Here is a 27,994-nt window from a genome sequence, read left to right as displayed (position 1 = left end):
ATATTCTGAGAAGTAGAAGGGGGAAAAACCCAAGAGGAAAAAAGGAAGAAAAATCTTAAATGGACACTCCTGTCTTTGACAAAGGGGAAGTTCAAGTTCCAATGCCATCGATGGTTATTTGTGCAAGTGAGAGGAAGTCTGTTGAAAGTAATTCTGTTACACTTGGATTAATACTAGAAACTTTAAGAGGTCTTTACAAAGACCTCAGATTCCATATCCCAGAGGGGAAGTGGCAGTGGGTTCTTGCTGGCAAGATCAGGGTCTCTTTTTCTACTTGTGACCCCTTTTCACCTCAGAAAATTTGACATGGCTCTGGGTATATAAGGATATAAAATAGGTATTCAAACCCAAAATCTTAATTTCATGACCCCGTATTCAGTTAGGAGACTCCAGATGGGGTCATGACTCACAGTTTAAGAAGCTATATGGCACAGTGGATCATGCACTGGTCCAATGGATAGCGCACTGGCCCTGAAGGAAAGAGGACCTGAGTTCAAATCCAGCTTCAGATACTTAACACTTTTTAGCTATGTGACCCTGGGCAAATCATTTAACCCCAACATACACACACACACACACACACACACACACACACACACACACACACATATATGAAGTTTTGGGCTATGGCAGTGGAGCTAAGCCTGAGCTGGCTCTACCATGCCAGAACTGATTTAGGTAATAGTTCTAGCAACAGCCCAGAGAAGCACTTGGTGATAAATTAATTTTGGCCAGGACAGTCCATAACAACAACAATAATAGCATTTATATAGCAATGTATGGCTTGCAAAACACTTGACAACCTCATCTGTTCTCCACAACAACCTGGGGAGATCGGTGCTATCGTTACCTTCATTTTACAGATGAGGATATTGAGGCAGACAGCCGTTAAGTGACTTGGTCAGGGTCACACCCTTACTCAGCACCTAAAACTGGATTCGAATTCATCCCGTCTCCTCCAGTGTTGGCTCCTTCGGTTATCCCCACTCTCTCCCTTATTTTCACTTTGCCTGTTTACTGGAATATCCTCTAACCTGGAAAAAACCCTCACCTGATCCTTCCAAAGCAGCTATCACCTTAAATCTCTTCTGCCTTTTGTAGCTAAACTCCCCCAAAAGGCCGTGTACAATAGGTGGCTCCACTTTTATCTCCTCTCATAATTTGGCTTCCTACATTACTGACCCACTGAGACTGTTCCCACAAAGACCAAGGAGCTCTCCGTTGCCAACTCCAATGACCTTTCCCCAAGCCTCATTCTCCACAACCTCTCTGCAACCTCTGACACAGCCGGTAGCCTCTCCTCCTTGATGCTCTCTTCTTTCTAGGTTTTCAGGACACCACTTCTCTCCTGGTTCTTCTCCTACTCATCCAATTGAGCCTTCTCTGCCTCCTATGCTGGATTCTCCTCCAGATCCGGCCCCTGAAGCAGAGCTGTCTGTACTGGGTCCTCTTCTCTTCTCCCAATATCTCTCGGTGATCTCATTAGCTCCCCCAGATTTAACGGTCATCCCTATACTGATTATTTTCACATCTACCTAGTCTGGAGTCAGAAAAATCGGAATTCAAATTCAACCTCAGATACTTCCTAGCTATGTTACCCTAAAAGAGTCACTTAACCTCAGTTTGCCTCAGTTTCCTCATCAGTAGAAAGGAGATAAGGATTACCGTAACACTGTATCATATTATTGTGACCTACTTGCCAAGGTTGCTGTGAGAGATCTACTATTTGGTTTAATATATTGGGCTATTCGCCATCGAGGGGGAGGCAGAGGGGAAGGGGGAAGAAATTGGAACACAAGGTTTTGCAAGGGCTGATGTTGAAGAGTTGCCCACGCATGTTTGGAAAAATAAAAAGCGTTAATAAAAAAATTTTCATAATAAAAAAGAAGAAAAAGAAACAGAAAATATTTGAGAAGCACTTAGCACAGCGGCTGGCACACAGTGGGCATAAATAAATAATATTATAAATAAATAAATAAATAAATGAATAAATAAATAAATGCTTGCGGATGATACTGTCAAGTACCTTGAAGGCCTGGACAAATTCACTTTTGCATCTGTATTTCAGTATCTAACACAATGGCTTAACAAACATGTGTTGATGGATTAACCGACTCTACTGAAACCCTCAGAACCTTTTAGACACACTTTCACTTAACTAAGTGAAACTAACAGGCACCTGAATCCTCCCTGCCTAGCATATAATAGGTGCTTAATAAATGTTGATCTTTTGGTTGATTATTCTATCTACTGGAGTCTTCAAGACCTGCTGGGAGACCTCATAGCCCAGGGCTAGCAGGCTTCACAGTGCCTAACACTAGTGCTCAAGAAATGATTTTTGAGTGATTAATAGTACACCAAAATCGGCAGACACCTAAAGTCGTCGTCTAAAAAGAGAGGATGGACTCAAACATGACGTCTCGCTGACACTTCTACTTTTCCGGCACTTACCAGGCGAGTGTTCACCACGGGAAAAAGCAATGCAAGTAGCGCCCCATTCAACATGTGCATTTGTAGCCTGAAAAAGAGAAAGGAGAAGTTCGTGTTACACTCAGAGTCTTCTGGGAAACGGGAAAGAGTGCAGAAGGCCTGGACTAGTAAGCGTGACCCATCTCCTACCCGGGGAACTATGGGGACTCATGCTTGGGAGCCAATTTACACCAAGGAAATGTGTGCTTTGTGGAAATGGACGCTTTCTGAGGAGCCCATTAGTTTCCTTAATATTTCTTCATTGTTGCCAATAGATTATTTCTTTCAGTTACAAATAAGACGTATGTTCCTTAATCAAAGGCTCATACTTAGGATCAAACTTTTATGAATAATAATGGCATTTGGGGCAGCTAGATGGCACAGTGGATAGAGCACCAGCCCTGAAGTCAGGAGGGCCCGAGTTCAAATCTGATCTCAGACACTTAACACTTCCTAGCTGTGTGACCCTGGGCAAGTCACTTAATCCCAATTGCCTCAGCAAAAATAATGATGATGATGATGATGATGATGATGGCATTTCTTACTGAGAGGGAGGGGGAGGGGATAGTATAGGAGGGTGGGAGAAACTCAAACTGCTAGAGCAATTTAGGTCTGAAGTTGTTTGGTTGTAGCACACCAGGCCCTTCTATCCTCTACTATCTGCCTTCATTGCTTGTTGCCAGGATCAGATGTTATTTCATTTGATCCTCATCACAATCCAGGGAAATGGGTACGATTATTTGTCTCCATTTTGCAGATGAAGAAACTGAGGCAATTTGAGAAGTTAAATGACCCAGTCAGTTATTCAACTGTAGACAGTAGCTAGCTGGGTAACCCTGGGAAAGTTGGTCTCTATTTCCTCATGGGTAGAATGAAGGTCCGAGGTCCTTTCCAGGTCAAAAATTCTAATCTAAGGACTCCCCCAAAGTCATGCAGCTAATACATATCTGAGGAAGGATTTGAACTCTGATCTTCCCGATTCCGACTCTCTCTTCCACCTAAAAGAGAAGCTATAGAGTGAGAGAGTGAAGCAGGAAAGGGTTTAAAAAATTGCCTTGCGGTAGTGAGGGCCCAATACACGTAGAGAGACTTTTCAAAGGGTCGTGATTTCATTCTGAGCCACCATCTGTAGATGAAGAGGCGCACGCACTAAGGCTTATTATCTTTATCATTATCATTATTTAGCTCCGTTAGAGTAGACGGCTAGGTGACACAGTGGATAGGGCATTAAGTCTGGAGTTGGGAAGATTTATTTTCCTGAGTTCAAATCTGGATCTAGCTGTGTGACCTTGGGCAAGTCACTTCAGTCTGTTTGCCTCAGTTTCCTCAGCTGTAAAACAAACTGAAGAATAAAATCCCAGAATCTTTGCCAAGAAAACCCAAATGGGATCACAGAGAATAGGAAATGACTGAAAAACAACTCAGCAACAGCTCCTGTTAGAATCTGACTTCTTGTACCTGATCAGATATATTACGAGGCAGATATACTCCGGTTAGCTTATGTTGCCCGATATTTGCTCCATACTAAAAGACAATGAATGGGGAGCCCCCTGCAGTGCGATACAATGAGATTTGGAGTCCTATTTTTCAGCTCCAAGTCTGACCTTTACAAGCTGTGGTTTTCTCAGAGCCTTCATTTTTAAAATGGGGACAATTGGAGTTGTATTGTTGACCTCATGTAGCTTTAAAGTGAGGAAACTGCTTCAGGAGAAACCTGGGACCAATTTTAAGAGGCCTCATCTCTCATTCAAGACAGTTCACTCTGCTAGGGGCGACATTATTGAGCTTATTCCCAGTAACCTCCCAGAGCAAAGGTGGGCTGTGTGATCCCATCGTACGTGCAAGAGTGTCTGTCTCATCATGACCTCTAGAAAACAATGGATGGCTCTGAGACAAATGGGAACCCCCCACCTTGCTGATTAGGGATGCTCTCCTTCCACAGGTAGTAGAACAGATAGAGGGTGAGATGTCAAGAGGGAAGCATCCTTTACTATCAGTCCTCTGAGTCATGATTGATCAAAGCTGCAGAATCACAGACCGTGAAAGGCAGTCACAGAATTCAATCCTCACCTGAAAGAAATCACGCTCCTCTATAACATGCTTTCCGAGTGATCTGCTTAAAGGCCACCAAGGTCAAGGGAGCTAGCACATCTCGAAGCAGCCCATTTCACCTTCAGATTCTCAGATTCCCTTTCTGCTTCTCGGGAATTTTTCCTACTCCGAGGCCTAAATTTGTACAGCTTCCCCCCTGCTACTGCTTCTGCTTTCTGGGGGCAAAGAAGGCAAGTGCAATATTTCTTCCCCATGATAGACCTTCAAAACCCTGAAGACACTGCCAGTGTGTCTATTCCCACCCAGACTCCCATAATCCACCTGAGTCTTCTCTGCTCAAGGAACTCCCAGTTTCTTCAACTGATCCTCATCAGACATAGAATCCTGAAGTTGATTGCTTGAGTCCAGTCTAACACTTTACATTTATAGCCTTACTGAATTTCATCTTATTAACCCCCAACTTTCTTGGAGCCCCGAGGACTCCTTTGGCAGTCTGGTAAAGCCTATAGACCCCTCTCAGGATAATTTTTTTTATTAAAGCTTTTTATTTACAAAACATATGCATGGGTAATTTTTCAACATTGACCCTTGCAAAACCTTATGTTTCAGATGATCCCCTCCTTGCCTCCCCCCCCTTCCCCAGATGGCAGGCAGTCCCCTACATGTTAAATATGTTAAAATTAACGAATGATGGAATTATTGCATCAAAGGGTATGATGATTTTGGAAATTCTTCCTCCTCTCTGCTTGAATGCTCTCTAAGAAATATTCTTGCCAGTTTATAGCAATAATGAATTAGTGTACCTGTTTCTCCACGTCCCACCAGCATCAACTTGCACTGCTTTTCATACATTTTGCTAATTTGACGGCTAGGATACGAAACTGAGCATTTTTTGAATGTTTCGGTATAAATTATGCTTTTTCTTTTGAAAATATTCTGTTTATGACTTATGACGGTAGGGAACGGGAAGGAGATAAGCATTTCCATAGCACCTACAATAGTAGAATCATACGTTCAAGTATGTATTATCAAATCAAATGCACATATCAAATATAATTACGGTTTTGTGACTTTTCTTGCTTGGCATATAGTAAGCACTTAATAAATGTTTTTTCTTTTAAAAAAAAATCAATAATTTTCAACAGTTTTCCTGAATGGTTGGACCAATCAATTCACAGCTTCTTCTTGTTGTTCAGTCATTTTTTCAGTCCTATCCAACTCTTTGTGATCCCATTTGGTTTTCCTGATTAAAATATTGGAGTACTTTGCCATGCAAACAAAGTTAAATGACTTGCCCAAGGTCACATAGCTAGGAAGTTTCAGGGTCACATCGGAACTCAGGAAGCAGTTTCCCTCAGTCCGTGCTATGTTCTATCCACTATGGTGTCACCTAGATGCCCCTCTATGCTCTTCTAGAGTTTATCATCCTTATCTATTGTAATCATTCCCAGGTGAAATTACAGTTGTTTTACATTGTTTTTTATTATTCGTGATTTGCAACATTCTTTCCTATAATTGTTGATAGTTTGCATGGAATATAAGGGTTGCCAGAAGCCCTTTCCCCTCATGTTGCTGGCTGGCTTCAGCTCAGGTCCAAAAGCACAGGTTCCTGAACAAGCCAAGTCTCTGGCCTTCCTTAACTCCACCAATATGGCTAGAGCCCTAGGGAAGCCCAGCCTCAACGGAAAAAGGGATGGCCCCTGGCTTCATCTATTCCACACTGAGCAATCCTATGGAGTTTCAGCCACCTTGCCCTATCCTAGCTAAGGGTGACCCTGGATTTTGCCCCTTAGCCCTTCCCCTCCAAATAAGGCCCCAGCCAGGTCTCTCTTCTGCACTGATTAAAGCCTTCCTCCCACAGTCAGGCTAGAATGGATAACTGAGTAGTAAATCAAAAGAAAATGTGGCGATCCCCTGTTGCTGCTTTGGAAAGTATACAAATAAGCGCTGACCAGAATAAGCTGTTCTCTACATCATGGGAAGAAGCGTTGTGTTCACAATGATGAGGTAACAGGTTCAATAGAATATTTTTATTAAAATGATTGTTTATATTTATAATTTTGTTCATATCGATCCATTCTTACCTTCCTGACATAAATCCCAAGTGGCCATAATAAATAATTGACTATATATTGCTGTCCTCTTTGGGATACCATTTTCTATCATATTTTTGCAGCAATATTTGTGATAGTAATTTTATGTCTTCTTTCTCTGTTTTATTTCTCTCTGACTGAGCAGCTACTCTTTCTTGGGCGACCACTTTATATAGCATACAAGTTATTTACTATCCAAATGTTGGAGAGAATTTGCTTTTATGTCCACCTGGATTGGGGGATTCTTTTTCTTTGAGAGTTCATTCACAGCTTACTTTCTCTAAGCAGGTTGTTTAGGGTTCCTATGTCCTATATGTTAATCCTGTATGTTTTCTATTTTTATTAGTGTTTGTCAATTTCACTTAAGTTTTCTTGGGGGGGGATCCATTTGGGGTTTAGTAGTTTCTGATATCTTTCTTTATTTCTTCTTCATTTTCATTTTTCTGTTTGGGTAATTTGTTTTTCTTCTGTTTTTAATTTTAGCAAATTACTCTATGCGGGTCACAACAACATTTTCCTTGCTCTCCTTACTTCCCAGAAATAAGACCAGCGGCCCTCTGTCCCGGCTAGTAGCTCCCATATGCCAAAAATAACTTCATCATCATAATACTAGCTAGCATTCATACAGTACTTTAAGATTTGAAAAGCAATTCACCAAAGTAGGTCTTATTTGATCTTCACAAAAACCTTGGGAGGCAGGGGCTATTTGACAAATGAGGAAACTGAGGCTGAGGGACTGGCTGAGGGTCATGTAGCAAGTCGTTCTTTAGTTGATTAGTCCTGTACCCATTTGGGTTTTTCTTGGCAAAGCTACTGGAGTGGTTTGCCATTACCTTCTCCAGCTCATTTTACAGATGAGGAAACTGAGGCAAACAGGGTAAAGTGATTTGCCCAGGGTCACACAGCTGGTAAGTGTCTGAGGCCAGGTTGGAACTTAGATCCTTCTGACTTCAGGCCCAGTATTTTCTCCAGTGGTCACCTAACTGTAAGTAGATATGCATAAAGCAGATATAATAAGGCAAGCAGGTGTGTCTAAGGCATTATTCAAATTGAGGTTTTCCTGATTGCAAGTCCTGTGGCCAGTCCGCTGCAGACCCTAGCAGCCAAACATTAGGCTTGGTCCAATCTCCTCGATATTTCTTTCTCTCCCTTTTCTCCACCAATCTTATCTTTTATATTGGAGCTCAAATTTCTTCCAATGAAGCTTCCTTAGACTAAATCAATAGTCATCTATCACTAAGATGTCCACTTTTGCCACTCATCCACTCTCTCTTAGCTATACATTATTATAAATTTATTTGTGGATGAGTGGAAATGAGAATACTACCAATCTCTTCTATATGCTTAGCTTAAAGTATACAAAAGAGCCCCTTGCCGTGGATTTACTCTTAACATAAAGCCAGACAACATGCAGAGAATTGAAAAATTCAACTCTAAGTGACTCAGCTAAAAAGCATCCTTCGTGAAGGGACTTGGATAAACATCCAGCCAAGGAAAGGGAGGAATGCCGGACTCTCTCTGGAGAGAGTCGTGGACCCTCCTCATGGGAGGATTACAAAGCAAGTAATCCTCAATTCGACAAATATGTATGAAATAGCCTTAATTTATGAGGCAACTAGATGGTACTATAGTGGTAGCTGGGCCTGTAGTCAGGCCCTCCCCAAGTTCAAATCTGGTTTCAGACACTATTGTGTGATACTGGGCAAATCGCTTCACCCTTTCTGCCTCAGTTTGCTCATCTGTAAAATGAGTTGGAGAAGTAAATGGCAAATCACTCCAGTATGTCTAACAAGAAAAACCCAGAGTCAGACACAGGTGTGAGCAACTGTAGCTGAGCAACAATAACATCGTTAAGGTACGAGGTAGTGGGGAGACAAAGTTCTTGCTTGCCCTCAGAGAGCTTATGTTCTTTGGTGAGGATACGACACCAAAACAGTACATATAAAGAAATTTTGAGAGGAAAAGAGTAAGGATGTAGGAGACAGCAGTTGAGCTATAAGCTGTCTCTAAGATGGAGGTGAGGAGGGAATAACAAAGAGGCAAGAAATAGAATGGTCATATACAGAGAACAGTTAGCAGCTCACTTGATTGGGATGGAGAACATATAAAGTGAGCAGAATGAACTCAAACAGGAAAGATCACTTGGAGCTAGACCAGGAGAGATTTTCAGTGTCAGAGTGAAGATTTTTTTTTATTCTAGAAGCAAAAGAGAATCAATGAGGATGTTTTACTAAAGTGGTATACAATCAAGGCTCTGGGTTCACCTTATTTTGTTGTGCTTCTAGAGAGCTGAAATTTATTGTAAAGGATTTTGGGTAGGCTAGCTATCGCTCCATTGAGGGATTATAAGACATTTTCTTTCCCATGGGAAATCTTGCTGTCTGGAGGCAGAACAATGGAGAAGCACCTGCATCAATTGCAGTCATTAATACAGCTGCTAAAATGTTATTTGGTCCCAGAATGTTCCCATCAGAATTCAGTCATCGTGCCCTATCAATGCAACTGGGCAGATTTCTTTTGCTTATTTACTACCATTGTTTCATAGCTTCACGCAGTTGGAAAAGTCTTTGTAACACTAGGGCTCTGTGTCTGTGTTTATAATGTTTCCTCTCTTGGAGCTGCAAGTAATGAAGAAGAATGCCTTGGTGAAGCAGTCAGAACAGAATTCTGAGTTCATTCTTTAACAGTGATAACATGGTTGGCTCTGGACTTTAGACAAATGACTTTGACAGCTGTGTGGAGAATGTATTGAGTGGGAAGAGGCTGGGGGCAAGGAGACCAATTAGGAGCCTATTGCAATAGTCCAGGAGAGAGGTGATGAAACTCTGGACTAGCGTGGTAGCTCTACGAGTGAAGAAAAGGGTACAGATGGAAAAGACATGGAGGAAATAGGAATGAAAAGATGCTAATGGTTTTCCCTCTGAGACTGCCTTCCATATACTCCACATCTTGTACGTACCTAGCCATATACATGATAGGGTAGCTAGATTGTGCTGCAGTAGATAGATTTATCTTTCTGAGTTCAAATCTGTACTCAGATACTTACTAGCTATGTGATCTGAGCAAGTCACTTCACCCTTTTTGCCGCCTCAGTTTCCTCGTCTGTAGAATAAGCTGGAGAAGGAAATGGCAAACAACTCCGGTGTCTTTGCCAAGAAAATTCCAAATGGGGTCACAAAGAGTCAGACACGACTGAAAAATGACTAAACAACAGTATATTTATGATGTTTTTCCTGTTAGAACGTGAGCTCCTTGAGGACATGGACTAGTTTTTGCCTTTCTTTGCACTTAACATAGCGCCTGGCACATCGGAAGAGCTTAATTAATGCTTGTTGCCGGAGAAGATTTGGCAATTGAGTGGAAATGGGATTAAGGGAAAGTGATAAAGAGGATCCCAAAATCTTGAACTTGGTGAGTGGAAAAGTGGTGGGAAACAGGCAAGTTTGGAGAAGGAGTGGGGACAGGGAAAACAATGATGAGTTCTAGTTTGGATGAGTCGATAGCTTCATTGTATGTGGCCACAGTCAGAACACAGCTAGTCCTGAATAATTAGTCCTGAAAAACCCATTTGGGGAAGGACATTTATCTGATGTAGGATGAAGAAAATGTGGAGAAGAGCAGTCAGAATGGTGAAAGACCCGGAATTCTAGGAAGATGGCAAAGTAGTCAGAAAACTGCAAGTTCTCTGGATCTCCTTCACAAACAAGTCAAAATTGCACCTCAGGGAGAATGTACAACCATAAAAAAGAAGAGTTGGAGCAGAACAGTTGTTCTCCTGGGACAATCTGAGAAGATCTGAAGAAAGATACCAGGATGGGGGTTTGGCCCACAGGAAGAGTAAAAACCTCCAGGCTAGTACCACCGAATCGGCAAGAAATGATCCTGGAGATAGTAGCCCTGGTTCTAGATACAAACAGTATGAGAGTCCCATGTCTGAGTCAGAGAAGATTAAGGGAACCTCTGCTGATAAGAGACACAGGCCCAGCTGTGTTTCTGAGAAGTGGCAGTGGACAAAGAGGAACCAGCATATATACATCGAGTGCAGAAGCAGTGGGACAGGATGCTGGTAGCTGTGGGCACTTACAGGAGGGTGGAGTTCTTGGTTTTAGTTCAAGGTCAGAGGGGAGAACTGAAGGAGGATGTGAGACCAGAGGAGCCATTCCCCACACCCAGGTTTAGAGGTGATTACACTAACAAGCTACTATAATTTTTTTTTAAATGAGCAGGCAAAGGATAAAGAATATGGGAATAGAGAAGACCAGAATTCATCTTCAGAGGAGAATATTGAAGTAAAAAAGGTCCTTCTTATCCAAAAGAGTAACACCAAATGGTCACCTGCCCAAATTCACAGAACTCAAAAAAGATAAAATGAGAGAGACTGAGGGAAAAGGTTTTTTTTAAAGAACAACTGGAGAAAAACAAGTAGATTATGAAAAGAAAGTCAGTCAACTAAAAAAAAAAAGATCCAGAATCTTAAGAAAATGGCTCTTTGAAAACCAGAATTGTGCAAGGGGAGGCCAGCAAAGTTATAAGAGACCAAGAAATAATAAAACAAAATAGAAAAATGAAAAGAATAGAAAATAATGTGAGACATCTCATAGAAAAACAGTTGGTCTGGAGAACAGATCAAGAAGAAAAACAATAAAAATAAGAGCTGCAATAAAAAAAAAGAATCTTGATACAATAATATGAGAAATAATTAAAGAAAATTGTCCTGAAATGTTAGAACAAGAATGGAAAGTAGAAATAGAAAAATCCATTGCTCATCACCTAAAAGAGATCTTACAAGGAAAATCTACAGGAGTATCATAGATAAATTCCCAAAACCCAAATCGAGGAGAAAATTTGATGAGCAACAAGAAAGAAAGAATTCAAATATGGCAGAGCCATAATAAGAATCACACAAGACCTAGCAGAAGCTACATTAAAAGACCATAGGTTTTAGAACACTATATATTGAAGAGAAAAAGAACTGTGCTTGCAGCTGAAAATATCATACCCAGAAAAGTTAAGCATAATCTCAAATGGAAAAAAAAAAAGCATTCAATGAATTGTCAGACTCTCAAGCTTTTATTGCAAAAAACAAACAAAAAACCACTGAATATAACCAAAAATTAGACATACAAGATCTATGAGAAATATAGTAGTAGTAATCATAGTAATCATGATCTCAAAGTTAAAGCTAAAATAGATTTAATCAAAAGAGAAAAATATGGAAACTCTACAATGTCAGCCATATTAATCAATATTATTTTAGGCTATTTAAAATTGCTTGACAGTATAAGGTTGGACTATTGCTGTGGTATAGGACATAATGAGTTGGTGGATTTAGAAATATATGGAAAGACTTGGACTTATGAAGGACGTTATCTACCTTCAGAGAAACAGAGGAGAAATAAACATTGTATGGTATTACATAGATCTATATGAATTTATATGTATCTGTGTATATGTGTAATTTCTATGCTTAATGGTAGCCTTCTGCAGGGGGTGGGAAGAGAATAAAGTAAAAAGTGAACAGCAGAGAACAAAAGAAAACCTGCAAGGAAGCAAAGAAAAGATGGATAGCTCTGAACACAATGTGTTTTATTTATTATATAGGCTTTCTTGAAATGGAAATTTTTTGCTTTATATTTTGAATTCTCTCACGTTCTGTTTTCTTTTTCTATTTTGTATTTAAGTTTTAAATTAATTAATTAGTTTAAAAAGGGGGTGGGGGTGGGGCGGGAATCCATACTATATGAATAGTGGTTGAAGGAATTAAAATTCTGGCAAGCACATTCTGATGGCAAGAGGCTACCTTGGAAACTGGCTGGAGCTGTTTAACATCTATTACCTAAAAAGTTCCTTTTCTTGCCCTAGGAAAAAGAGAATAGAGTTCCTTATTTCTTGGGTTTTATGGCTTTCCAGGACTCTTAAGCAAGAAGAGGAAGAAGAGGTGGCCAGTGAAAGGAACATTAGCATTGGAATCAGGAGAGAACTACTTTCAATTCCTGCCTTGGGCACTTATCCTGTCACAACCCTCAGCCTCGGTTTTCCTCTTTAAAATGGGGCTAATGATATCCATATTTATCTCATGGGGTTGTTGTGAGGCTCAACTGAGATAATGTAAGAAAAGCACTTTGCAAACTTCAAGGTCTTCTATGTATCTCAAGTGTTATTATTTATAGAGATGATCCAAGGGTGGTTCCTCAAATGTGCTTCACCTCCTTCTATCACCAGCCTTGTCCTAGGACTGCCTTGGCTATCAGGAAAGACCGGGATTGAACACCTTTTCTGCTGGTCCCCTTTCTACCCTTTATCATAGACTGACAATCACATTTCTATTACCTTTGCACCCACAAAAGATGTAAAAATCTCCTGCCCTGGGGTTCCACTCAGAATTTCCAGGCTTCTGAGCTGTAGGCTGCTTAGGTCAAAGTTCCTTTCCCAGGCCATGACTCCCCAATCCCTCATTACCACCCATATCTACTCCAATCTTTCAACGTCTCTGTACAACTCTTGTCTAACTTTTTACTGTGCCCTCTGGGAGCCCTGTTACATTATTAACAAACTGTCCTTCATATTAAATCTGTGTCCTGCCCCTGGAAATTATTCAAAAGATTATAGATCTAGAGTTGGAAGGAATCCCACAGATAATAGCCCAGAGAGCTGGAGGGGACTTGAGAGGCCGGCTCTCCAAAAGCTGCACGATACACTTTTCGGTTTCATCTGCATCGTTAACATTTTCTTCATCACTTTCTTAGATCTAGATAATCGACAAAACAATCAATCAAGCCCTGTTTAATATAATGTTTGCCAATTTCTGAGGCATACATGCTGACATAGAAAATTTAACAATGGCCTTCTTGTACTACTGTCTCCAGCACACCCCTAAATATTACACCATTAATCAGTCACTTACGGCCAAAACTGGAAACATGAACTCTGTCTGCCTCCTGTCTAAGGCAAAATAGCAATAAAAGTTCGGTTACAGCTTTCCGAGCCAATTTTGAGCTTTTATCTGACTGTGTGATTAGTGTCTTTGCTAATTCTCTGGGTTTTCTAAGTAAATCATCATATCGTAGGCAAGTCTCACCATATTTGAAACCTTTGAGACCACAGAGTTAGTATAAAGATGCTGTTTTTACTGCAAAAATAGCCGATTCAATTCTATTGAATTGAGTGTAAGACGTGGTTCAAGGAGTTTATAGTCTAGACAGGGAGATGATACATGCCTAAAAATTTCCAAAGCTACTAACACCAGGTTCTTTATTGTTACTTGAGTCAGTAAGGTGCAATAGTGGTTTGAAAGTCAAGAGATGTGGAATCTAATCCCATGCTTGCCATTAAGGAGTTGTGTGAGCTAGAGCCTGTTTCCTCACCTGTTAAATGAGGAAGCTGAACTAGGTAACTTCAAAGGGCCACTGTGGCGCTAGCGATGGTAAGTCTAACACATAAAGGAATTGTCTCAGTTTGGCCAGATTAATTAAGCAATTAAGATACTATCCTAGCCATTGGACAAAGATGAGAATCAGTCCTCGCCTTGAAGGACCTTATATTCCATTGGGAGATATAGCCATATGGATTGAATAAATATGATGTCATTTGAGGAGGAAAAAGTCACAGCTAGAATGATCAGGCAAATTTGGTACAGTAGGATAAGCACTGGCTCTAGGGACATGAATTTAAATCCCATCTCTGATACAGACTGACACTAGATGTGTGACCTTGGACAAATCCCTCCACTTCCTTAAACCTCAGTTTCCTCTTTTGGAAAATGGTGTTGTTGGAAGGGATGCTTCAGGCCCTTCTAGCTTTTATCTTTTAGATTTTTTAGAAGGGCTTTGCCCAAAACACAAAGGGCTGAGCAAGGAGCAAGAAGGGGAAGTTGAGGAGAGGGACATATGGAAATACTGGGAAACTGCTTGAGAAGGACAAGGCTTCTCCTATTGGATCCTGTTCTGGTTATGTTCCCTGGTAGCTCCACCCCCACTACTTTATTTTTGCTGATGGTGTCACGACCTAATAGGTTCCGGACTTCTCTTTAGTTCCTCCCTGTCTCTTCTCTTTCACCTCCCAGGAGTAGCCAACTGCTGCCAATTCTGCCTCCAGGGTAAGTCTCACAGTAGGCTGATCTTACCACTCAAACCACTACTACTCTAGCTAACCACCATGCTCATCATTTTCCACTGGAGAATAGCCTCCTAACTGATCTCCCTGTCTCCATCTCTCCTCTCTCTGGTACATAGTTGCCAACATAATAATTCTCATGCACAGTACTTTAAATTTCTGCTCAAAAATCTCCAGTGGTCCCCCATTGCCTCAACATGGTCTTTTCTTTCTTTCTTTTTTGGAAGCTGTCAAGGTGAGATAACTCACCCAGATACACACAGCTACAACATGTCTGAGGCTGGATTTGAACTCAGGCCTCCTGACTCCAGGGCTGGTGCTTTAACCACTGTAGCACCACCTAGCTGCCTCTGAATAGCTTTTTTGATTCCTGCTACAAACTCCAATTAACCTTGCCAATCTTCCTCCGTGGACTGTCCTCCAACTTACGTCGCTCTTTTTCCTCTGTGCCACGGTGCGCACCGAGCCACAGACCTAACATAAAGCTGCTTCTTAATCTCTACCACTGGAAAGCTTTAAAGCCCAGCTCAGGGGACACCTTCCATGTAGTTTTTCTGATTCCTCTCTCACATACGCCCTTTCCCCAATCAAAAGTGGGTCTTAACAGTATAAATATGTATACATATATTGGATTTAACATATACTTTAACATATTTAACATGTATTTGTCTACCTGCCATCTAGGGAAGAGGGTAGGAGGAAGAAGGGGAAAAGTTGGAACAGATGTTTCTGCAAGGGTCAATGTTGAAAAATTACCCACGAATCTGTTTTGTATATAAAAAGCTAATAAAAAAATAAAAATAAAAAGGGAGGTCTTCCTCCCTGATTATTTTAGGCCACTCATCTCGAGTCGATCTGTTACACATGCTGCAGAAAATGAAGGTGACTCCCCTAGAATTTGGACCACTTGCATTTCTTGGTTTCGCAGGTGGCTCTGGCCAAAGAAGGCACAGGTCCTTGAGTTAGACAACTCGGGAGCCAAAAGGCAACAGCATTCTACTGCTTGGAGCACGCTCAACTATTCTCTATCATCGCATGACCTGCCAAAGCTCTGTTGCCAGAATTCTGGAGGCCACCCACACGCCCCAACAAACACTGGAACAGGGCTCTGTGAAAGTGAAAGGGAGAAGGGAGAATCATTTGATTCTGGATCCCCTGGTCTCGTACCCATGTCACCACAGGGTACTTCTGCCTGGCCAGGAGTCTGAAAATCGGCATCTTCTTCCAGGTAAGTATAAGTCTGCTTTCCTCCTGCGGTTTCCAGATCTCTGACCTCACAATGAGTGTGGATGTTAGGGTCTACCTGGTACGCAGCCAAACCAAACAGTGAATCCTTCTGTTCTATCATTTATATCTACTAAGAGGAGCAGGAGTCCCTCGGTGTCCCACATCTAATCAGCTGACAGACAAGATGGCGGGTATCATTCCTGCTCCAACACGGCAAATCCCAGAGCTTTCCTCTTCTTTTCCATGCCCCAATTATTTCTGGGTACTCTCCCTTCCTTGAACCTTCCATTGTAACAAGGAAAAAATCAATCAAGCAAAACATGTCAACAGAGCGACCAGACCGGTCAACCACGGGGCATTCCATGCCCACCTCGGCTAAGAGAAAAGAAGCATGTGCTTCTTTAACTATTCTTTGGAACGAAAATCGGTCATTTCAATTGTTCAGGGTTCATCTTCCTTTAGCAATGACCACATTCACATTATTATATGTGACGTGCCCATTGTACCAGTTTCTGTTTATTTTACTCTATGTAAACTTTTCTCATATTTTAAAATTTTTTTATATTTGTTGTTTCTTAAGAGACAACATAGTGGAGTGGATAGAGAGCTGGGCCCAGAGGAGGGAATAGCTGGGTTCAAGTTCTATTTCTGACATATATTGGCTGTGTGACCCTAGACAAGTCATTTATCTTCTCAGTACTCTAGATTAGGAGTCAGCAAACTACAGCCCAAGGGCCAACTCCAAACTGTCCATGACCTAAGAATGGTTTTTTTACATTTTTAAATACAATAATGTAAATTGGAGTTGGAGAAAGAAATGGAAAATCCAGTAACTTTGCCAAGAAAATGCAAAATGGGGTCGCAAAGATCTGAGTCTGAAATGACTGAACAACAACATACAAACAAGATATACACGAGGTGACTTTCCTTTCGTCTCAGAGGGAAGGCACTAATGTGAAGAGGAACTGGGAAAAGCAGAAGATGGGATTTTGGCTGAGACCTGAAGGAATCCGGGAAAGCCAGGAGGGAAAGATGAGGAGGGTGAGCATTCCAGGAACGGAGGGCAGTGCGAGAAAATGGCCGGAGGGGGAAGATCGGACTATCTGGTGCAGCGAAGAAGCCGGTGTCATTGGATCCCAGAGTATATAAAGATTCAGATCTAAAGGTCTGAAAAGAGTGGGACCAGAGGAAGGCAGTTATAAAGAATTTCAAATGCCAAATAGAAGAGTTTATAATGATTTCTATTGATTCTAGAAGTGCTAGAGAACCACTGGAGTTTATTGGGGGCAAAGGGACAGGGATGTGCTCAGATCTACACCTTAAAAGACACTATATCCTGGATATAGAATTCTCTGATCGTCAAAGGCCACGATTGGTTCAACAAATTCCCTTAGCCTGACATAAGTGCTCAGCCTCTAGGTTTCTAGTTTTAAACCTTCAGAACAGGTATCATCCATGTCCCTCCCATTTGTGCCTTTATTTCTCAAAGCTTAAAGCCTGGGAGTCACCGATCCAGAGTTAATGGGTCTGGAGAAAGAGCTAGGACCCAAAGGACTGCTGATCAGGTAGTCAAAAAAAAAAAAGCTCTTTAAAGTCCCAAAGCTTCCTATTTTTGTACCTGATTTCCAGAGCTTTTAGTCAGCAAGCCCTTAGGGGTCTTGGATCCTGACATAGCAGGCATCTCAAGGCAGGGCCTTGTCAGTTGGATGCGATCAAGTATCCGGGACCCCAGCTGGAGTCACTGGGGGGAGTTCTCTCCTGCCGACTAAGCTGGACTAGGGGAGGCCTGTGAAGCTGCCACTTCTCCTGACCCCCACTAGAAGAGGAATAGACAAACACAGCCTAGCATGGAAAAGGCTGCTTCTAAAACCTAACATATCTATTTCCTGCAGTGTCTGGGCCCGGCGCCAAGAGGACAAGCCAGGTCCTGCTTAGCTCAGATGAGGTTTTGGTTAGCCAAGGCCAGAGGCCAGCCGAAGAGCAGAACAGGGGCTTACAGCGCTATTTGATGAGCCAATGGGGCATACCAGCATTAAAGGCACCAGTGTGAGTGTCTTAAAATCTTTTTTTTTTTCAGATAAGTTTCATTTGCATAGTTCGTTTGGCAAGGAAAACTAATAAGGATGAAAAACATAGATTTCTTGGAAAGAGAGTAGCTACAAAATAGATTTATAAAAATGTCCCTATCTTCATAAATATCAAGTCAAAAAGAGGGACCTCTTAAAACATTATATTTTGTATTGATAAATAGAGCTTAAAATACTCTAGTCACTCTTTAGTCTACTAAAAATTAGTTGCTTTTAATTATTCTTCCACAATCACAAGTTGAACAGCTTGATTTTTTTCATAAAAAAGGTCAAAAAGGGAAAGCTACGAAATGTCAAAAAAAATTGTTCCCCAGTGAAACGGACAGACAATTAGATGGGAGAACAAAAGGCAGAAACAACTGTGAGGTCTCATGTACTCAGAAAAGCTTTGAAGCAAGGAGGTCTTTGAATGGCTGCCACGGAGGGTGGGCCCATCCCCACCTGTCTGTGCATTTAAAGTTCCTGAACCATTACCAGTTGTTCTGATTGGATTCAGGTGCCCTGTATGAATCCCCCAATCCCAACTGGCAATTGGACAAAATATTACCAGTTAGAGTAAAATGTATGGGGAAAAGAGAGTCCCTGGGGCATGGAATTTCTTTCCATTTCAAACCACCCCTAGAAGTGCAGGAGCAGAAAATAAAAGGCTTTTAGAATGGATGGCCCTCCCCGAACACCATGGGCTTGGTGATGAATGGGGGATCATTCCCGGACCTTTGGGGACCCTACCTCCTCCAACACTCAGAAAGGGGGAAGGATGGATAAAGAGACTTCCTTTGAGGGGCAAAGCTAAAATAAAGCCAAGAGCAGAGACCTCCAGTGAGTACATTCTAAAATAAAATAAAAAACCTCACCAATCTGTCTGAATTCAGGAACACAGGAGAATGGAAGGATTAGACCTCTGGCCAAATTGCCACACACTGTTTCCTCCTTGAAAGGTCTGGCTAAAAAGGAAGGGACAGAGGGAAAACAAAAGCCACCAAGAAAATGTCAAAGTCCTGACGACTGGGGATGAATAGAGAAACAGTAGCTAGGGGAGAAAGTAAATCCTTCCCTCCCACCTTTTTTGGGGGGAGCGGGGGAGAGAAAAATTAATCTCCTCCATCCCTGACTTTTACTTTCCTTATTCTGTCTTTCCAGAAATCAGGGCTACCAGTTATACCTTGGAATACGACCTACAGGAAGCTTAAAAGGAAAGGTCAAATGGGAGACAGCAAGGACATTGGACAGCCCCGGAGAAATGGCCTCTTCAAGGACAAGGTGTTGGGCATTTCTCCCGTGGAATAAAGCTGCTGGGCATCAAGGTAAGTGTCTAGCGGCATGAGCAACCTTGCTGGGGTTGCTGGGAGAAGGCAGCTTTGCTCTTTCTGAAGAGCCTTTTGGGCTCTCCTCTCTCCCTCCTCCTGTTGAGATTGGCTTCAGATCTGCTTGGGAACAGGGCATGGACTTTCAGAGATGTTCTGGACCCTTCCACGCTGTCAGGGTCCACGTCCGTCTCGGGGAGCTTTGCCAGAGCCATCCGGCTGCTGTTCTCCAATTCTCCCAAGGCCTCCTTGGAGAAAAGCAGCCCTAACTCTTGAGAGCTGAGCTTCCTCTGTAGATCTCCATACACCTCCTAGATCACAGTCTTAGATGTGTGTTGACTGAACAATAACATGGAGTGGAGATGCCGAATTCATGATAAGAGTAACTCCAATGATGCCCCATTTCCCACATACCAGCCTTGGGCGGCAAAGAATGAAAGAATTATTATCCCCATTAGAAGAATGGGAAAAGTGAAGCTCTGGGAGTTGCTGAGACTTGACCCCAGAGCTAGAGAAGTGTTTCAGGAGGGATGTGAACCCAGGACTCCTGATCGAGGCCACAATAGTATGTTGCCTCTTCCCATGTCACTCCATTGCCACTCCTCTGTGACTCAGTTTCCTCCTCCAGGCCCCCTAAATGGAGGGGCTCCCAAGGCTCTGCTACTCAGCTCTCTCCTCTTTCTCTTGGCATTCTTGTCTCTTCCCAGGCTTCCATGCTCTCTGATGTTCTACAGGTGCTTCCTAGACCTCTGTCCCCTATTTCCTGTTCTGTATCTCTTGCTATTTCAGATACCTACCCCACCCTCAGCCCTGCTTTACTCCCGGCCCAGCCATCTTTTCCCCAGCCACTGGCCTTGCTTGGCCATCTTCATCCTCATGTCCCCTGGCCCCTGAAGCTGTTGGAGCCCAAATTTCTCTCCCTCCCCTCTGACCCTCCCCCTCCCTGGGATGGAGCTGCCCTTCTCAACTTGATGATTAGGCCGACTTCCAGGGATGCCAGCTCTGTGGGATCTGGGCCAGGGGGACTCCTCCTCTACTTGGCTTTTTAATTGGGGACTTGGGGTTTGGCCCAGCACGATGCCCCTAACCTACACTCTTCCTGCCAACCTTAGCAAGGAGCGAAGGGAAACCCTCACAAGTCAGTGTAAGAGCAGCTGTTTGGAGGGAAGGAGGGGGCCAACTCTAAGAAGGAGCAACCCTTGCTTCTGAGCTGGGTCTATTGGGTGCCAGCCCCTCCTCACAGGGTGCTCACAATCATTGTGCAGTTTCCTTCTTTCCTCTCATTCTAAAATGTGCTTCGAATCCAGTTCCCCTGAGCTCCTCGGCCTGAGTTCACTGGGATTCCCAGTTAGAGAATGCTCTTGCTTTCCTTTTTCACTGTCACCATAGCCAGCTCCCATTCCCTTTTTCCCTTGAGATTTTAAGTTTAGAGGCAGGAGGGACTTTCAAGATCACGTAGTCCAACTTCCTTATTTTACAGATCAAGAAACTGAGGCACAAGTCACTGGGATCATCGCTATTGAGCTTAAAGGGACTTGTGAGATCATGTAGCCCTCATTTTACAGATGAGGAAACTGAGAAATAGATCTGAGAATAATCAGAGATTTAGACCTGAAAGTGATCTCAGAGAATATCCAGTTCAATCTGACCAACAAGTACCATAGATTTTGAGCTAGAACAGATCTAGCTCATCCGGTCTAACCCGATCCTTTTATAATTAAGAAAAATGAGGGCCAGAGAGGTTGGGACTTGCTCAAAGTCCCAACAGTTAATAAATGTCAGGGGTAAGATCTAAACCCATGCTGCCTCTCTTTGCTGCTGCACAACCAAGGCCACGAGTATGTGTTTTCTAGGGCTTATTTCCCAGAGGAAGTACCGTGTACAGCTAGCACAGCAGACAGAGCACTGGGTCTAAACAGGAAATCCTGCCTTCGACACTGATTGTGTGACCCTAGGCAAGTCAGTGAACTTCTCTTTGCCTCGGTTTCCTTAGATGTAAAATGGAGATAATAACAGCACTTATTTGCCAAGGTTGCTCTGAAGATAAAATGAGATAGCATTTATAAAGCGCTTTACTAACCTTAAAGCACTATATAAATACTAGCTATTATTTTCCAGGAGCAGCGAGGTGGAGCTGCAGTGGATAGAGTACTAGGCCTGAGTTAGGAAGACCCATCTTCGTGAATTCAAAACCAGCCTCAGACACTGACTAACTGTGTGATCCTGGGCAAGTCATGTCCCTCTGCCTCAGTTTCCTGATCTGTAAAATGAGCTGGAGAAGGAAATGGCAAAACATTCCAGTATCTTTGCCAAGAAAAATCCCAGAATGGGTCACAAAGAGTTGGACGTAACTGAAACAAATGAATGATAGCAATTACTTGCGAGAGTATGGCTACAGAGAATCTAAAGTAGGATTCCCAACTTCAACATAGCCTATTCTGGACCTAACATGCTAATGAATCTTTAGCTCAGATTTTCCAGGCCCAATGTGGGATGTGTCCTGATTTTTCCAGCTTGGAGTCTGGTGGAACAAAGCCTACCACTCTTAGTTGGCCTCCCAAGAGAATGGGATCTCCTGCCCCAGAATTCCCTGGGGAATCCACTGTCCTTAGTCCAGCAGGTGATACATCAGTTTCTGATCCCTAACTTTAACTAATCAGGAAGCTTAAATTCAAAGAAGCTTTCAGAACCCCACTCAAATTCTCACTTTCAGACAGCAGACTTATTCCCTTCAGTAACCAGGGCACTTCAAAACCCACCTAGACAATCCCTACCATTTCACCCCTCCTCATTTCCCAGAGCCCGTTGCTCACCCCATCACGCCCACTTTGCCAGGCCCTAGGGCTGAAAACCTTAGGCATCTCCCACCACCTTTGCCCCCATTCTTAACAAATCTGGATTCTCCCTCCATACCCTGTCTACCATCAGTCCTTCTCTCCATCCCCATAGCCCTCAGCACCGCTTGCCTGGACTATAGCAATAGTCCCCTACAGTTTCTTCTCCATTACATGACTAAATTGGACAGCAAGGCACAAGACAAAGAGTGGAAGTGATAGAATCAGAGATCTATCACTTGTTAGCTGTGTGCTAAAGCACATCCCTTCCCCTCTTTGGGCCTCATTTTCTCTTTCTGTAAAATAAAGGAGTTGGATTAATTGCCCTCTGAGTTCCCTTTGAGTTCTAGATTGAGGATCCTATGAGTGATCTTGGCAAGTCACTTCTTTCCCTCCCCACCCGGGAATCCTTGGGTTGTATTAAATGATCTCTGAGGTCCCTTCAAGTCCTAGGTCTTTGTCCCTTTGGCCATATTTGGCCACTACACGAATGTCAAGACAACTTCATGATTTTCTTGACTTGGCTCACACTGTTCCCTCTGCTAGGAGAGTGCCAAGAGTTCTAGTGCCCTGGCTTCTAGGAAGCCCTTCCTGAACCTTCAGTGCATCCTGAACCATTGCCAGTCATCGTGACCTATGTCTCGTCATGGCCTTAGATGACCCTGGAGGAGAGAGTGAGGCTGACGACGTCACACAACCTTGCCTCACTTGAGTCCGATTCGCTTGCAAGTCAGGACACCACCCTCCCGATACCATTTGAGGACCAAGGGCGAACGGCAACAGCAAATCCTGAGCCCTCCGGGGAGCCGTCTCTCCCTCTTCTGTTGTCTCTTGCTAACTGTACTTGGTTCCGTCTGATGGCACTTATCATCTACGACATCATGTAATAGTTATTTGTGCATCCACATGTTATTTCCCTGTCACCTCTTCTTCTTTATGGATACACTCCCTGGAAACGGGGATGTGTCTCATGTCACTGTTTCCTCTCTCTATTGTACTTACTTTGGGGGGAGGGTGTACATAGCAGATACTCAGTCAATATTTGCTGACTTCAATTCAAGGAAAATCAATTCAGCAAACATTTATTCAGCTGTTATTCATGGTCTTCCCAGTTGGAATACTCATCTCACTCAACTTTCACCCACTCCCTTCTGGCTCCATTTTACTGGTAAGGAGACTGTTAGCCCAAAGGCTCCTAGAGCTCACGCTGGAAGGGCTCTTAGAAGCCCGTGGGTCCAATCCTCTCATTTGACAAAAGAGGAAATTGAGGCACAGAGGAGAAGGGGCTTGCCCCAGGTGCTCATAGGACCCTAGAGTTAGAGTTAGAAAGGTCTTCAGAAGCCCTTTCATCTAATCCCTTCATTTAACAAAGAAGGAAACGGAGGCCCCAAAAGTGAGGTGATTTGCCCAAGACCACCCATTGAATCCTAGACCTAGAACTGCAAGGGATCTCAAAACCAGCTAGTCCAACCCTCTCATTTTAAAAAGGAGGAAATCGAGGCCTCAGGGAAGTGACTTGCTAAGAGTCACATAGCTAGTGTCTGAAGCAGGATTTGAAGTCAGGACTTCCCAGGACCAAGTGCGGCTCTTTGCCCACAATACTTTAGATCACAGAATGAAGTTAATAACAGGGTGAGTACTAGAATTTAGGCTAAGAGCAATATTGTTTGTAGGGGAGAGGAGAAATCATCAACTTCCTAATAATGAGGGCTGTCTTACAGTGGAAATGGCTGCCTCCCCTTCCTTGGAGGATGGCTCCCCAATATCATGTATGTCAGACCCTTTAGGAGTGCTTTTAATAAGCTGGGCTAGTTGGCCAAAGAGTTGCCTTCCAACACGTTCTTCAAGATTTTATTCAGAAGGTAAGAAATAAAACAAATATTTCTGTAACATAGTAGAATAGGAAAAAAGAAAAGGAAAAAAAAAAAAGATGATTTCCCATAAAGTGCAAATTTATATGGCCAGTGCGATTCCTTTTAGAGTCCTTCTAAACATGTGACATAAGAATGGGATTCTAAGGAAGTGTCTAGTGGTCCAGAAACAGGCCCCAGGCGGGGCACTGACAGGTTGACCCCTGTACAGAGCAGGTTCCTCCGGGTTTGCCGAAAACGACTCAGAGCTTGCATGGGCATTGCTCTTACATTCGAACTATCCCCTCCTTGGAGGTCTCCAAAGCAAAGTTAGATGACCATCAGTTGGCTATGTGTAACTGGGACAATTAACTCTTCTGTTCCATGTAGATTCATTTATGGTTTCTAGACACAGAGCTCTGGAAAACTAGGTGGAATCCCTTGGGATTCAAACTTGACTAGGCCTTAAGCTGAAATCACTCTGGCTCTCCTAGATTGACCAATAATAGGCCCTAGTCCGTGCCTCAGTTGGTCATTGGGTTTTTGATACCTCAAGTGAATGTAAATAACAATTGTTTCTGCTCTGGCCAGAACCCTGAGGGTATTCCCTTTCCAGATTGATTGTTTTAGTAGCAAACTAGGCCATCTTTTACCTCATTTCCTACCTAGCTGATTCCTAAATCACTGAATGGTTGTTGCCTCAGATAAATTGAGATCTGGGAAAGAACCCAGCTTAAAAAGGCCAAGGTCTCCCATTATATCTGGGGCCATCTTCAGTTGTCCTGACCTATGTCTTACCACTGGACTCAGATGGCCCTAGAGGAGAGAGAGTGAGGCTGATGACTCTGCCCAGCCCTGCCTCACTTAAATCCAACTCACTTGCAAGTCAAGACATCACCCTCCTGATATCATTAGTCGGAGGAAGAGGATGTGGAAGAGGACTAAGGAGGAACAACAATTAACAACAACAAACAACCAGGGGATTCTTTTTCAGGGAGAGGATTAGATGTTCCTGAGGTTCCTCCCAATCTTGAAATTCTTTTTTTCTCTGATTCTGGTATTTTTAAAGATTTCTACAGCTTATAACACGATGTCACCTTTCTTGTGCCCGTATTAAAGGGCACATCTTAAAAACAATCCAACAGTCTTCAAAGCAATGTGTCTCAGAACTACCCCTCAGTGAACTAATTAAGTTCAAAATCAAAGGCTCTTCAGGAAAGAGCCTTTCCTGATCAGTCTTTCACAGGGCAACATCTGAAGACCTCCTAAAAAGTCTTCCACCTTCCCCAGGGAATCTGCCTTTTCTAAAAGAAAGAAGCTGAGAGTTGGACACAAACCAAGAACATGGATGTGTTCTTGGCTTCTTCACTCCTCCTCCAGTGGCCTTTGACTGACTTGAACCCCAGGGGTCCTAAGAAATGTCCCAAGTCAACACTTATAAGGCCTTCAAACCTTACCTGAAGATGACCACAACACCCGGGCAGGGAGGACAGGCCAGGAGGAAGATCTAGAATGAAAAACAAAACAATCTTGAGTTAAAAGAGACAGGGGAAAAGCAAGGTGATTAAAATCAGAATAGAAACAAGTTGACACGAAAACATCTTTGCAGAAAATTTCTTTGTTAAAAATCTCATTTGCAAGATATAACAAGTCATTCATTTCCCAGTGAATAAATGTTTGGAGGATTAGGAATAGGCAATTCTCAAAGGGAAGAACTCCAACTCATCAACAGTTATTTGAAAAAAATAACTCAAAATCACAAATGATCAGAGGAATGCAAATTAAAACAATCACACCTGTCAGATTAGAAATGATGATATAAAAGAAAATGACAAATGTAGGTGGAACTGTAGGAGGACAGAGACAATGTACTGATGGCGGTGGTGTAAACTGGTTCAGCCATTCCAGAAAGTCACTTGAAATGATGCCCGAAAAGTCACTAAAATGGGCTTTTTACCCTTTGATCCAGAAATGCCATTACAGGGTTTATACCCCAAAGAGATGAAAGCTGTAGCAAAAGGATCCCATTTGTGCCAAAATATTCACAGCGGTTTTTGTTGTTGTTGTTGTTGTAGCAAAGAACAGAAAACAAGGAGGGTGGCGATCAAATGAGAAATGGCTGAACATATTATGGCATATGAATGTCATAGGATATACAACCTAAGAAATGATGAAAAGGACAGATTGAGAGAAACCTAGGAAGACTTTATGATACACAGTAAAATGAGCAGAACCAGGAGAACGATGTATGGATTGACTACAACATTGTGGAAGAAATTATGGGATAGAAGACTTCAGAACTCTAATTAGTACAACTGATGAGGTTTGTATCCCCTCAATTCCTGGTGATGATGAGGTTAGTGGCAATAAGAGAGTTGTTAAAATCCCTTTTCGGTTGGCCGCAGGTTTCAAGTGAAAGAATTCACTTATTCCCGAATTATTAATTGCAGAATGAAAGTTTATTGTTGACTCGAAACCAGTTTGCTAAGAGACCGACTTCTATAGTGGCAGAGCCTATTAGGGAAATGGAATCTGGCACTGAGAATGCCTTCTCAGCGGGCAGAGAGTCCTAGCAGCTGAGCAAGCTACTTCAGGTTTACTGCAAAGAATAAGTCCAGAAACTGCCTTTTTTTATGGAGTCTTAAGACTTCAGGATCAGGTTCCCAGGCTTAGATGCTTATCAGTATCCAGCCCAGATCTCCTATTGGAATTAACCCTTCAAAGGGGCGCCTTTTGACCAGATTCGGCACATGGCAGGGAGTTGTGGGAACCCCCTTCTGGCAGCTCACAGGTCCTTTGTAAAGGAATTTATGAACCCCAAAAGTTAGATGGGTAAAAAGAGGCTTATTATTGGCATTGGGAAGTCAGCCTTTGCTATGCATGAATAGAAAGACTGAATCCCTTGGTGGCAAGGTCCCGGCAGAGAAGTAAAGTTTCTAGTACAGAAATCCCAACAAAGAGATATAAAGTCTTGTTAAGAAAATAGGTGAGGAAGATAGAGGGTAACACTGAAATAGAATATCATTTCAGCGGGCAGAGGTTGCTGTTATGCGAGAGAGAGAGAAAGAAAAAGAGAGAGAGAGAGAGAGAGAGAGAGTCTTTCCTTGGCATGGCACATTAGGTCCTCTGCAAGGACTGAGCCCCAAGTTGCTGTTTTTATAAGGAGATCTGAGACAGAAGTTTCAACCGAATGAGATTCCCTCAATGCTGTCACTGCCCCCAGGCCTAGATGAGACCACTTACTGGGAGTGGTTTTGAACAAACCATAGGGGTCAATAGAAATCTAGATTTACAGCTAAATGTGATTACTTCAACTAGTCCCACCAAGATAAACCACTTTATCTTGGTTCCCTGGGGTGGGTCCCACAGAGGCAGGGTTCAAGGAGAATTTCTCCCTGAAGGAGTTTTCAGAGAGTTTCAGGGTCCTCTTGTCAAAACCAGCTTCTCACCATTTAGCAGAGGTGATTGACTATCCACAACAAAGAAAAGAAAGTCAATGAGAGATTTTAAAAACACAGAGAGCAGAAGAAAATTCAGAAGGGCACACAGGCAAATGGGGCTGTTATATCTAATATACCCCCAAAGATACATAATAGATGATCCCAATTTCATATGCACTTTTTCTCTATTCTTTTTTGCATATTAAAATGTTTGTGTCTGTAAAGCTTGTAATTAAAAAAAAAACATTTAAAGAGAAAAAAGAAGTTAATTTAAATGTGGTTATTGAGAGAATAGGTGGCTTAATTCACTTGGAGAAATTTTCTTTGGCTGTCTCAACCATTAGGACAAGACAAGATTTCCCTTTTTCAAATCTTAATCGATTGGTTTTTCACAGTAGTATTTTATTTTTTTAATGTTGTGCCACAGTTCCCTTCTAATTGTCCTGCCTCAGTTTCCTTGAATAGTTCTGCCTTAGTCCCCCTAGTTGTAACACCACCCCTCCCTCCTAATAATCATGATTCAGGT

At 42.5% G+C, this 27,994-nt stretch overlaps 1 protein-coding gene across 1 annotated transcript in view; it reads right to left on the bottom strand.

Moving 5' to 3' along the window:
• The window catches only part of TMEM164 (transmembrane protein 164), a 126,725-nt gene that overhangs the window by 21,745 nt on the left and 76,986 nt on the right, over nucleotides 1-27,994 (bottom strand). Inside the window, exons 2-3 of the mRNA XM_051968218.1 lie at nucleotides 25,486-25,535; nucleotides 2,452-2,518 (exon numbers count right to left, since the gene is read on the bottom strand). Of these exons, the coding sequence (XP_051824178.1) occupies nucleotides 2,452-2,518; nucleotides 25,486-25,535 (117 nt within the window). The remainder of the gene's footprint in view (nucleotides 1-2,451; nucleotides 2,519-25,485; nucleotides 25,536-27,994) is intronic.

Source organism: Antechinus flavipes, chromosome X (genome assembly GCF_016432865.1).
Source record: "Antechinus flavipes isolate AdamAnt ecotype Samford, QLD, Australia chromosome X, AdamAnt_v2, whole genome shotgun sequence".
Lineage (NCBI taxonomy): Eukaryota > Metazoa > Chordata > Mammalia > Dasyuromorphia > Dasyuridae > Antechinus > Antechinus flavipes.
This window is presented reverse-complemented; position numbering and strand designations above follow the sequence as displayed.